Here is a 13732-nt window from a genome sequence, read left to right as displayed (position 1 = left end):
CCTTCCTCTAAAAACCCCCACCCCCCCCCCCAAAAAAAAAAAACCAAACAAAAACCCCCCACCCAACAACAAAAAAGGTTGACAAAGTGAAGCTCAGTGACAAAGATATTTTAAGTTAAATATCAGGGAGCTAGGGAATTGTGACCTGCATTAGTGAATGAAATCTTGAAAATTACCAGTTGTACCTGAGCTGAAGGCAGAAAAGCAGTCTTAGCACTCTGCATTCAGTGAGAGCAGGTCAGTCCTGAACTCACAGGCATATGGGGAAAATGTGAAGAACAATAAATTGCGTTCTGCTTTTAATCATGGCTGTTTTCTGAGTTCGGTCATATAAAACCCATTTTGTAAGAGAAAAGGAATTTTGAAGTTTCTTTTGGGATTGATATAAGTTTATTAATCTTGTAATGTGAGCCCTAATTTTACTAAGAAAGAAGAAATCTATTCTGTAAATATTTCCTTTTAATGTGACCTGAAATTCTGCTTCGCTGCTTTGTGGCATGTACCAAATGGAAGGAGGTAATCAAGAGCATTTTTTCACACATAAAACGGCCAAGTTTTTAATGTCTTTTGTCTTTTCTCTGGTTGTGGAGACTGCAGATGGGTGAGTGGGTTTGTAATCAGCGGAGTGACTTGCAAGTTCTGAATTTTGGCAGGTTTTAAACTTGAGAGGACTTCGGGATGGCTTAATCTGAATTTTCATTGTGTGTTTTCACTACATGCCTTAGTGCTCCCTGTCACAGGTCGTGGTGGTTCAGCCTCTCTTAGATCGGGTTTGTCACAGGCTGCTTCATCTGTTTCTGTTTTCTGTGATGCTGTTGGACCTTCTCATTCAGGAAGAATGAGAGAAAGAAGATGCCCCATTTCACAAACGCCTGTTAAAAGACTTGATGACTTCACAAAGTTGTAGTTGTGGTGGTGGAGCCCTGAAGGTGGTCATTGGGAACTGCTGATCAGCTTGAGTAGCTGTTCCTCTTAAGCAGCAGACTTCATGCCTTGTGGGCATCCAGGGTTTTGAAACCACACATGAGAAGTGTCTTATGTTTGCTCTGAAATATGTATGTCTGGAGTACAAAAGTTTCTGTCTTTCTCCAGACAGCTCCAGTGTCCTGGGTATCACTTGAACTGCAGAGTGCTTTTCAAGTCCTCGCTCATCTTTCATCAGGTGCTTTGAGGTAGACTGAGATTTTTGGCTGTTATGTATAATCATTTTAGTCTAAATCGGTTCAGTACAAAGCAATTCAGAGCTAGTCTGTCCAGACTTAAACAGTTCACCCTTGAGAGAGCTAAACTGAAGCTGAGAGAACGTAAAAGGCAAATTTAAAGAGATTTTTTCTTTTCCCCGGCTTTCTAGAAATCTGTAGTTTGGAGACTCCCGAAGCCTCAGCATCCCCTAACATGACTTCTCTGTGGTTACTAGTGTTAGGGAGTGGGAGCTTTTCCAATGTTACTGGATCCACTACATTTCTGTGACATGCGTGTGGTTAATGAAGACGTGGGGAAGTAAAGCTCAGCACAGAGCTGGGGGTTGCATTAGGCTTTCCCAAAGTCCTAGTCTCGTAGCAGGAAGGCCCCCAAAGAGTGCACGTAGAGGGTTTTGGGAAGGATGTGGCCTTCACCTTCCAAATCTGGAGTCAACAAATTGTGCTATTTCCAAAGCCAGCCAGAGCTTCTCCATGCTGATGGTGCCAGTCACGGGAAAGCAATGGAGATGCAGTTCCTAAATTCTTCCTTGTGGCTATGAGAGGCCTCTGAAGGTAGAAGGGCCAGGGTAAAACAAGTTACTGGTCCATCCTGACAGTGTCAGAGGAGGAGAAATATGAATCTGTGTGCTCTGAGCTGGTGAGCACCAACAGCTTGTTGAGCTGATTTTCTTGAGCCTGGTGAGTTTGCAGTGTTGCAGAACCAGGTTTGGGGCAGGGGGAGCTGAGAGAAGTCATGTAAAGACAGAACAGCAACAGAAGCAGTTCCTAAAACTGGGACTGTCCTCTTAGATGAGGATGGTACATGTGCAACTCTGTAAACAACAGAAATCTGTTACCTAGAAGTATGACAGTCTCTTCAGATGAGGATTTGCCTCATACAGCCAGAATCTGTGTTGTGGCTCCTAATGTGGTGAAGCACAAGCTTGTGAATGGCAATATTTGGCAGGGCAGAGTGGTTGCTGCCTGCTTTCCTGCATTGGAGCCTGGGTGTCCTTGCCGTAGAAACTTGTTAACTATAAAACTAGAAGTTCATGGAATGCCTCTTAAAGAGCTGGGAGTGGACCTGAGTGTTGAGCACTTTTACTTGCACATGGACAAGCGGAGAAACAAAACTTTTCCTGTGCTCCAGTAATTACAATCTTCTGACCTGAGATGGTAATACTTTCACTGTTGGCTGTGTGTTTATACACTATATGTGCCATACACAGTTTTATAAAAATTGAAAATATGGAAATTGTTTCAGTTTAATAATGTTATTAAGAATTTTCTCCTTGGAATTAAGCTGAGATATAGAAACAAAGGCTGTCAAATAGTGAGGGAAGTTAAATGAATAACCAGAATTGTTTGGCAAGTATTTTTTAAAGACACTAATTTAGACAGAAGTTTGGTGTTGGGGGGAGTTTAATTGCTTTTTGGCCTCTAAACTTTCTGTTATATTTCCTTGTATGCTGTAAATCTCAGTAGCTTTTTTTTAAAATCCTATTTGTACTATTTTGGGTTCTGTCTGAAACTTGAATGCACAGAATTTAACTTTATTTTACTAGAATGTTATTCCTGTTCTATTTTTCTTCAGCTGTTGCATGTTCTTACAAAAGACAAATCTGCTGCTCTTTGAGTTCTCAGTGGTGCTTAACTATGATTTTTGCGTTAGGTGCTGACTTAATTTTGTTCTCCTTGAGATGGTCCTTTCATAATAATTATGAAAAACAAGACTTTCAGAATAAGTCTGTATCCAAAATAATCTGTTGTTTCTCCATTCACTTTGAATGGATTTGTTTAGTAGTATAGATTTTTTGACAGGTAAGTCAAACATCTGGGGTTTTTCTTGGCATTTCCCTGAGTATGTGTTTGCCCTTCATGAAGCAAAGGCATTCTCCAAAGCACTCATACATGGCTGCAGCCAGCAACCTTCCTGCGTGCTTCTGAAGCACATGATTTAAGGTTCTTCTTAGCTCATAGTACTCCTGAATTTCCATGCAGAAGTGAGATCTGTTGACATCCGTGGTTAAGCAGGAACGACTCCACCCTCTTCTTCACCAGCCATCGTCATTTGCACTGGGGAAGCAACCAAGGAACCTGGTAGAGACTTGGCAAAGCCTCTAGACCTGTGGGGAACCAGCCGAGAGATGATTACTCAGAGTTTGTCTTTGTTCCCAGGCTGCCCTGGGGTTTGTGTCTGTTCCAGGCTGCTCTGCAGCTGTATAGTGTTGCTGCCAGGCAAATGGGAGAGCCATCTTCTGGCTTGGTTTGGCCTGTGGGGTTCTAGGGTGAACCTAGACTTGATCTCAGAGCTTACCTGAGGAAGAAGCACATCACCCAATACTTTGCTACTGGAAGACTGGGCACGCATTCCCTGTTCCACTGCACGTTTCCTGAAGGACTGTGAAGGAGCAAACCCCTTAGGTTGCTGTGTCACTCAGTGGAAGAGGGCCAGGAAGCAAGCGTGGACTCTGAACTGCCACAAGGCTCTGCTGCTTGGTCTCTCTGGTACAGCGGTGGCCTCTGCTAGCCTGCATTCTCTGAAGACAGTGCTTGGGCATGGCTGAGAGGGTTGCATGCCCCGGGATCCATTCCCAGTCAGGAGTGTGGACAAAGTGTCACTATATTTGACTCCTCTGCACTAAACAATCATCCAGTGCTGCCTCAGTAGCATTGTACCTTCAAGCTGTAGCCCAGAGCATGCAGTGAAAGCTGCATGAAATGCCACGTCAATGGGCTTTAACACAGCCTTCACATTACTTCTGACAGTTTGAACCAAACCCCTTCCCTCTATCCCCAAATAATCATATATTAGGGCTGCGAGGTTACCGTGTGTGGCCCAGAGGAGATTCAGGGCCAGCTGCTGTGTAGGCTGGGTAAGGCCTGACCGGGCAGCTTGGCTTCAGGTGCAAAGAATGGTCCTTGGCCAGTTTTTCTGCAGTGGCATAGCTCCAGCCTCAGTAACATAGAGCCATTGTTCCACCCGCTTAAAACAGGGACAATATCTCAGTTTCCCTGTGGCACCAAGAATAAGAGAACAGACAGACGCTGGAGGTCAGCTTAGATGAACGTGGTGGCACCGTTTGTACTTAAAACCCTGAGCGTTGTCTTAACCTTGTTACCCGAAAGTAAGTCTCCTGCTGATTACTCGGTGTGTGTTTTGTTTTCTCAGTACGTGCCTTTGCTTGCAGATGTGGTTCAGCTTTCTAGAGAACACTCTAACCTCCACAGCAGAATTCAAGCATCTGTTATCTCAAGACTGCAACTAAACTGATTGCATCTATAAGCTGCGTGGACAGTTTTATTTTGGAATAAAAGTGCTTTATCTTGATAGACTTTTAAGTCAATAAAACACCCTTTGTGCTTTTATGAAGCCAAGGAGGAGGAAGGATTTGCATACAACACGATATTATCACTGCAGTTGTCAACTGCTTTCTTTAATGGAAATTTAAATCAGGTTGCATAAATCAGTTTGTCTTAAAAATTCTTGCCTCTCTTACACTTCAAAATCAAATTCAGTTTTACTGCTGGTATCACTCTGCTCTAGAAAATTGTATGGGATAGTCACTTGTTAATTTAGAAAGCGAGAACGGTGTGTGGCTCAGACCTTTTACTTGCAGGATTTGCCGTGGTCCCTAGGACAGCATCTTTCCTGAAGGGCAGGTCTTTTGAACTGTGATTATTATTTTTATTTGTTTGTTTGAGAGACCTTTATTCTAATTCTATTGTTAATGTGTTTTCAAATCTTTAGTGGAACTGTTTTGAAGCCTAAAATAGACCCTACAGCCCTTGCACAAAAAACTAAATATGAAGCAAATGCTAGAACTGCTCTTAAATGTATTATATAAACTCAGAACTTCTTCATTACTATTTAATAAAAATTGTATGAGAAGAAAATAACTGTACTCAAACATTTAATTACTTATTTTGCCCCAAACAGGTTAGGTGGCGGTCCTGATGATGCCAAGGAGATTATGCAGCACAAATTCTTTGCTGGCATTGTTTGGCAAGACGTATACGAGAAAAAGGTACTTACACAACTGTTCTCCCGAGGTGAATTGTGTCTGTGGATGTACTGCACATTGCAAGTCTTGTTGCCCTCTGTAAAGTACAGAGAAGTCCTCCACAGAAGAGGTTTGCAATTGTATTTAACAAGGCTAAATTGCTTCCTGTTTCTTAAAATACCATAATAGGATTAGTTCTGAGCCAAAGCTGCTTTTCACAACGAGAGGAGTATCTTGCAATGAGGTACTTGTTTCTGTGACTAAATAAATAGGACATAACCAAGCCTGCTTTTAAAAACGACTTTTCCTGTGAATTCCTGTTGCCATTCTTTGCTGTCAACTGACGTATCTCTTGCAAGCCCAGGAGTTACCGTTAGTTGCCGAGCATCTGAAGCAAAACTTCCTGGAAGCAGTAGTGGAAGATGGGCTGTTCGCTCCCTTTGCATTTTTCCTGTCTCGAATGATGAACTTAGATGGCATAGGCAAGTGCAGGGAAGTGAAGGCTTTTACGTCCATCCAAGCCTAATATTTTCTATTGTTTTCTGGTAACAGAGGGCTGACGTGAAGTGTTTGCAGCACTTCATGATGTTTCTCATGGTTTTCTGAGAGACCCACTGAGTTTGTAGGCTTTCCAGTGGGAGCCACAGAAGTCAAAGAGCCTGGTTCTGTCTGTATGAGTATGTTTCATCAGTTGCCTCACTGTCCCTTTGTTCACAGATAACTTACCCACTCCTCCAAAATGCCCTGCATTGTGCTCTCTGGGCGATCTACTGTGTCCTCTGCCCTTTGATTCTCACCAGCCGCGTTTCCTGTAATGCTCACGTGAAATGCAGCTAACAATCGTGGGTCTGGTGATTCAAGCTCCCATCTACTGGTGCCTCATGATCTCACTCAATCCCAGCCTTTCCTGATTTCCCTCCTTCTCCCTGCAGCCCCTTGTGATAGCAGATCTCATTTAATCTCTAAATACAGTTTAGTTCTCCCTCCAGGTGGTGGGTGCAGGTAAGAAACTCAGGAGAAACTGTTTTAATTGATTCTTTCGGTAAAACTAATACAGTGATCCATTAGCAATGTTCATATTATTAAAAAAATAGATTACAACACTGCTGGTTTCCTTACCATAGTGGGAATGTCCAGTGCCTGTATACAATTACAAAGAGTGCTCTGTTTCCTTCTCTTCTTTCACTTCCTCACGTATTTGTGTGGCTAAAGGGAACTGAAAAATCATAAAATAAGTTTTTGTGCCTTGAAAGTGTAGATAGTGTTTAGACCTCGGTCCTTTCAAAGCATCCCTTCAGAGATTGCTGCCTGCGGACATGAGGGCAGGAGGAAGTTACGTGGAGTTTATTCAGTATAATGTAAAAAGTACATCTGAGTTACTGTTCTGAACAGGAGAGTTCACTCAGCTGACAAGCTGAATACTTCAGGTTTTACTATTTTTTTAATTATTATTATTTTAAGGTAAAAAGTTTTAACAGGTCTTCAGTAAGTTATTTATTTGATGGTAGTCCCATTTCCCTGAATGAAGAGAAATCACACAAGCTGGAGGCAATTTATTTATCCGTAGGACTGAGAAAGCCTTCATAAATGGTCCCATAGCAGGACTGACTCAGACTGTTGTGGAGACTACCAGGAAATTCCAAATGTTGCATGTTTTGGAGAAAATAGTGTGCTAATTGAGACTATTGCTGACCTTGGCGTATCCAAGGAGGCGAGATCCTGGTTTCGCTCCTCTCCCGTTAGCGTGTGCATCTGAAATAGCCACGCTGTGCAAATGGAGAGGTTTCAAAAGCCTGTGAGTAATTGCTGCCTTCATTCTGGGTGGTCCAAGGAGGATCTTGCAGCCGTTACCTGAAGTGCAGTCTGACGAATAAAAGCTGAATTTTGTCAGCTGCCTAGAGGTGTTTATGGGCTAAGCTTGGTTACCCACCATGTCCAGATAATGGCGAACGTGTTCACGAGTAGCGGCTCGGAGTACAGGGAGAACGCTTGCTTTGTAATTAAGCTTTTTGGAAACATCGCTTTGCTTTGAATTATAAAGAGTTTTGAATAACTGGGGTTGTTGCAAGGATTTAAAATATTTATTAAACTCTCCTGGAGGAGTGTTGTTATTTGTCTCTGGTGCAAAGAAAGGTGTGATTTAATTTGCAGTATTCTGCCCACCCACAAGCAAAACATATGTAATGAGATTTTAATCACTTTCTTTTTTCCTGGTCTTTTTTGTCTCTTAAACTAACGTAAGCCTGCGGGTATCATGCTGGTCTGCAGCAGTGGGAAGCTACAGGTGGCACCTCTCTGCCAGTTAACTGCAGAGTTATTGCAGTGACAGCTTTTCAGTAAAGCAACATATTTGCTTGGTAAAGCCAGCATTAGAGCTTTCTGCGGCTTCCCCTCTGTTCCATGTTCTGAACTTGACAGCTAGGGGGAAAAAAAAATGTTTTGTGGGTGCATCATAATCTGTCTCAAATTGCTTTTGACAGATACTAAAATAAAAGGAAAAATGATAGAGGCAGCGCCAGTCCATTACACCTGTGTTCTGACTTAGGATTGCTGCTCTGAGTCGTTCTGATGCGCATAGTTCAGGTGTCTGCTGCAGTGCCCAAGTCCTAAATCACTCCGTGCTGTGCTCAGCAAGCCAGAGCAACTGGGAGCATTGCGAGTGCCAAAACCACCATTAGCTTAAAAGGACAGATAGAACAAACCAAGGTTCCTTTTAAGGAGCAGGCAGAAAACTGCTATAAGGAGAAAGACAACAGAGTTAAACTGTGAAACAGAGATAGCTCATTCTCAGCAGGGTTTTTACATGTAATATGCTGGTGTGACTTGATTGAGAATAGTGTTACTAACATTCTGACATGAAGCATTCCTTCTTCAGTAGCTTCAGGAGGACTGTAAGGCTCAGAGTGACTCGTGACTTTACAATATCCTGTTTCCTTTTCCTTTTTAAATTCAGGACATAGAGACCACTTCCATGGACCTTATTTTTTTTGACAAGAACATTTGCCAGGCTCCTTTAAGCCATCCTTAGGCTTAAACAGACCCTAACACAGGGTTGTTAGTAATTAAAAAAAAGATAATGAATATACACTATAATTGTGCTCTCTTATAATAAAATAATTTTTATGTCCCTTAATTTTTGAAGATTGATTTTGAGCAGCAAACGTTTCTTTGTATTTGGAAATACTACCATAAGTCTAGAATACATTTTTTTAAAATCTTTACATTGAAAATGAAGGAGCTTCATTGGATTGTTTTTTGTAAGACAGGACGATGCTCTGTCAGGTGCTCTCAGAACAGATCAGAAAGAAGATCTTGGCAATAGGGAGCTTGAAGCTAGTGCTTTCCTTATTTACCGACTTGCCAAGCAAATGATTCTTCAGATCTCTGCTGGAGGAAGAGTTGGGGGTGGGGAAGAGGTGTTCTGCACATTCAAGATCTGCTGTTTTCCAGGTAGTGATTTCTGTCGGTGTCGTTCTTATTTCTGCAGGAGCAGAAGTGCAAGTCTTGGGGTCACTGCTTAATTCCAGTTAGAGCAATTGACCCGATAAACCTTTCTCTGCAGCTTCACGTTGGAAGCCGTATGCTTCCTCAATCACGCTCCTAAATTGTTGCCTGGTGTGGCTCTGTGCTATTAAAAGATGGCCATGCTTAACCCCAGTGGTGGGCGAACTGAAGCCCAGCACTGGAAGCTATTACAGGTCCTCTGTGGGAGGGCTAAGAACAGTGTTTACATGCTGTTTCTACCGCATCGTGCAGCGGGGAGTTGAGCGAGGTCTGAATCCCAGCTCCATTGCCCTCCAAAATTGTACGTGTTCCAACTCCGTGCATCTGTATGCAACCAGCTCCACCACCCTGCTTCCCAGGCGCGCTTCTCCTCCAGCCCCAGTCAAGCAGCTTTGCTCCATCTGGCGTTCCTCTTGCCAGAGCTTGCCGAGGTACGCGGGGATGATTTCTAGCCTGTCTGCCCAAGTGAGTGTCAAGAATAAAGCCCAAATAGTGCGACTCGTGGCGTAACAAGAGCAGGATGTTCACTGCTAGGTGTGCTTGGTTTTTTGTGAGCGCTCCAGATTTTCTAAGTTCAGAGTTGATATCAAACTGCTTTTGTGGACCAGGAGTATAAATCTTAATGTTGTGGTTCGCTTGCACTAAATTCTCCCTACAGGACAGTTGCACTCAGAGCTGCATGGCACGGGAGCTCTGTAGCTGAAATTCTTTTGTGACCATTAAAACCCTTTTGGTGATAACACAAGCCTAGCTGATCAGCTGGGTGTCGCTAAGCATCTTAGTCATTTTCATCCTCCTCAAGCATAAGTCTGACTAGAGGCAGTTGACAATTTCCGTATAATGAGGTGGCGAAGCAGTCTATACTGTTGTTTTAATCACTTGCAAGCATGTTATTTATTACCTGGAGAAATGTTAGGATTTGGGTGGGGGGCAAGGGGAGGCGCTGGGTGTGGTTTGTGCAATTAAATCTTAGAGACAAAATGCTTTAAATGCCCCATAAATAGGAAGTGCACACTGAAATAAATACTTTTTAGTGTATATGGTTACTTCTTTATGAACTGCCATTTTTTAAACTTACCTCAGGAATGTAGGAAAAGACACTTATAACTGTATTTCAAATTCTGCCTGTTTCAAACAGTACTGCAAGAACCTGTAAGTGGACAGTACATATTTTTTGTTTTCCATAGCTTGTACCTCCATTTAAGCCACAAGTTACATCTGAAACAGATACAAGATATTTTGATGAAGAATTTACAGCACAGATGATAACAATCACTCCTCCTGACCAAGGTAAAGTTTTCCCAAATGTTTCCCACTGTGTTCTCCAGACTACCAGAAATAATTTGCTGTAATGTTACCTGGTCTCTTTAAACTGATGCTTTTTCACATGGTCTAAACTTGCTGGTTGTCCTTTTATATATTTGACCAAGAAGTTGATACATTGATGTGAAACTTCACGTGTCTTTCCAGTTAGGGAAATGAAAACCTGTTTTAGAAGACAGTGAAGTTATTTGTACTGTTGTCTTCTCCAAATCTGCACATTCCCACTGGAAAATGGTTCAGTTCATGAGGTTTGCATGGATACATCTGCACACACCTTGTGTTTGTGCAAGCAGTCACTTGAGTATGGACTAATGTCCGTATTCAACCAAAATGTGCTTTATTTTCCTGGTAACGGAGCATGTTTGATGTTCTGAAACAGCAGTTGCCAGAAGTTCAGAACACTGAATTGGGATTTAAGCAGTGCAACTCCTAGCAATTTTAAATGGGCATCTGAACAACTGTTTACATACAGCGATCAGGATCTTCTGCGATGCCTATTTAAAGGGGCAGGATTTGAGACTTCCTGTTTCTTTGTCATTCCAAGTTGTGGAAGAAAAAGGCGGCAGTGAAATTTTCTGAAATAGCTTTACTGTGCATTATCTTACTGTTCGTTTACTTGAAATCAGAAAGGTAGCAAATGTTGTCAGCTGTGATTTTCATTTTTCAGATGACAGCATGGATTGTGTAGATAACGAGAGAAGACCTCATTTTCCTCAGTTCTCCTATTCAGCCAGTGGAACCGCTTAATGTTCTGCGATGTTTTCCCGTTGAGAAACAAAACAGACTGCATTTTGGGGACCTTACTTCAATGGACACTAGAGAACTTTCTATATTATCTGAATTACAAACTGTGTTTGTATTACAATTTAGATGAATTTGTAGGAAGCCTCACAGATTCTGTATTTAAAACAATTCTTCGGTGCATTTTTGAGAAGGAAAACAAACCCATTCTTAAAGTATTACGTCAAGGCTTTTATGCTGAGTGACCATAGGTTTTTAAGAATATACACCAAAACTGTTTACTTTAGAACTAATTAAGGTATTCAACATATCAGCAACTCTGACCAGAAAATCCCCTTATTTTATTTATTTCATACAGTTCATTATCTAAATATAGAATCTGCACTCTGAACAATTAGATTTATATAGGAAGATATAAGACTTTAGTAGCTAGTGCAATAATATAAGCAACAAAGTGAACAAACTCTGGAGGATTAAGGTTCAAACTCATTTTGGACAGCAGTGAAGCGTCATCCAACTCCAGAAAACCAACTATAGGAACAGCATTAATGGCCTCAGTGAGGTAAATCAAAAAGCAAAAGTTATTTTTGTTATAACATCTGCTACAAGACATTACATATCAAACCGAATCCGGTGGAATTGCCGTGTCATACAGATGCGTATTCCGTTTTAGACAGTGCATTTAATGATTCCATTTGCATAGAGTTTAGGAATCCTTCACAGGATTGGCTTCTCAGAACCTGGAAAACGCTTGATTTACCAATCTAACATGAACTGCAACAACGGAAAATCACCCACTTCCATCACTGTATAAAAATACCGTACAGGTCTAAGTGAGAAATCATCTTAATGAGTGAGTCAGACAGACAAAAGTACATTTTGGCACTGAAGTAATGACTTGTTGCCGCTTTTTTTTTTATGAAAAGATATGAATATATATAAACACTTAATGATTTTTTGGGTCATGCCAGATCATTTCTTCTTTCTTGAGTGTGCATCAGAGGTATCAGCCAACAGTTCATGGTGCCTTCTCACTCTCGAAGATTCACTTTAACAGTGTTTCCCATGTATAAGAAGAAAAACTAGGTTGAAACTTCATATGTGTTTGAATAATAATGGTGTTCAAAAAGTGAATTTTTTTGTTTTGTTTTTCATTTTTAATCTTAGTGGAAAATTCCCCACACCCTATTTTTGTTGTATTGTGTTTCTTTGTAATTTTCATAAAAGCAGTCTTATTCTGTCTCTGCTGCGAATGAATTTATTGCATTGTAGGTTGCGTTCTCTTAAATTGCCTTTTTTTTATTTTCTCAACTGTATAAAAAAAGGTGACGTGTACTGCAGTTAACTAGCATTTAATTTTTTTATTTGAAAGGGAGTATGTTATGAAAACCTTCACTTCCCCTTTCCATCAGAAACTGCTGCGTTTGCACAGAGAGCCCATCATCTTGATTTTTTTTTTAACGACATTTAACTCCAGTATTTTTACTCATTATATGAAAGTTGCCCTCCAAATACTTAAATAAAAATTGCTTTAACGAGTTAGGTTCTTATTTCTTGTGGTAGGAGCCTTCTGAATTGGTAGAAATGCAAAAGCTCCAGTTTCTTGAGTGTGATGTGCATATCGCTGAGGGGTTTAGGCTTTTCTACTCCTCAGTTAACGTTTCATCTCTGTGCTGATCATTATGCAAAGATAATTTTGGAAAATGTTTGTTAAAAGAAATACACCCTGTGCCAGAAATAGTTTGTCTTGAGGTGAATGAGGACAGGCCTGGTTTTGCTGTCCTCCTGATGCCAGTGAGATTGTGTTACTGAGGCCCTCATCTTAAAAGGTATTTATTTCTATTCCAGTCACTTGGGCCAGCGTATAATATATGAAGCAGCGTTTCCTTTCTAAGGACTAGTATTACTTGCTTCTAGGAGGTAGTAATACAAGGCTGGTCTTTTTCAAACCAGAATATAGATAAAAATACAAGAACAGCTGCATTATGCTTCAGACCAAGTGTGGAAGTTGCAAGTGCAGTAAGCCATTAACCATCCAGACCAGTTTTCGGTTCAGGGAATAAGCTGTAATTCCCAGTACGATTCACTGAACATTTTACGCAAGGAGGGAATGTGAAAGAAGGGATCGGTGTCTCTCTAGAGACTGATGCTGGACAGCCCGTCCCATTCTGCAGGTCTGATCTCTCAACTGCTCTCCTTCTTTTGCTTCCAAGCCTTCGTCTGAGTTTCCAGTCAGCCAGGGACGAAGTCCAAAGAACTCTTCGGCAAGTCTGCAAGCCTCGACACGTTCTGAACTAACACACTTCGTGCATCCAAATATAGGCAACACGGATGAGCAAAGGTTACCATAATCTGGTCTTTCAAATGCAAGAACAGACAGGGATCAGGCTGATTATGTCTCAGAACAGTATTTTTCTGCCAGTCGTTGCTAATGGATTTTTGTTACCATTCCCAAATATAAAATGGAACTTCAAATACGAAAAAGCTGCCAAAAAAATCTGTGAATCTTAGTATTGTTAGCAACAGTGAGCCGTGAGGGCTCACAGGCTCTACTGGGTAGTTTCCTTCCTTCCTTTTGCCTGTCGTTATTCGAAATGTCTTGTCTGTTGTCTGTAATTGAATGATCAGCAGGGTTACAGCTGTCTACCTGTAAACACGGGTTCTTCAGATTGCAATTTAGCACAGGAATTCCTATCACAGAAATCTGTGACCCACATGGGGTTCATCTTGAATTGCTTTTGTACCATAAACGCAGAGACTGCTTAAATCTTGTACGTTCCTTTAGCTCATTTATTTGAAAACCCAAAACTTTTCTAACTATCTCTACAGCCAAAACCTCCTCGTTGTTCCTTCTGGCATTGAAAATGTCATGCTGCTCCGGTGTTGTACATTGCAGCAAAGATGGTGCATCTCAAGTGCAGAACACTGGTAGGATACATATGTTACAACCCCGGAACTTGGTTGTAAGCTCAGGTTAGG

General features: G+C 41.4%; 1 protein-coding gene across 2 annotated transcripts in view; it reads left to right on the top strand.

Moving 5' to 3' along the window:
• Positions 1 to 11375, top strand: part of AKT1 (v-akt murine thymoma viral oncogene homolog 1) — a 67216-nt gene extending 55841 nt beyond the window's left edge. For both annotated transcript variants that reach the window (XM_010138892.1, XM_010138893.1), the window contains 3 exons: positions 5122 to 5209; positions 9877 to 9979; positions 10680 to 11375. In XM_010138892.1, coding sequence (XP_010137194.1) covers positions 5122 to 5209; positions 9877 to 9979; positions 10680 to 10759 — 271 coding nt within the window. In that variant the 3' untranslated portion in view covers positions 10760 to 11375. The remainder of the gene's footprint in view (positions 1 to 5121; positions 5210 to 9876; positions 9980 to 10679) is intronic.
• Positions 11376 to 13732: the final 2357 nt, after the last annotated feature.

Source organism: Buceros rhinoceros, unplaced genomic scaffold, assembly GCF_000710305.1.
Source record: "Buceros rhinoceros silvestris isolate BGI_N320 unplaced genomic scaffold, ASM71030v1 scaffold11646, whole genome shotgun sequence".
In the NCBI taxonomy this organism is placed as follows: Eukaryota; Metazoa; Chordata; class Aves; order Bucerotiformes; family Bucerotidae; genus Buceros; species Buceros rhinoceros.
This window is presented reverse-complemented; position numbering and strand designations above follow the sequence as displayed.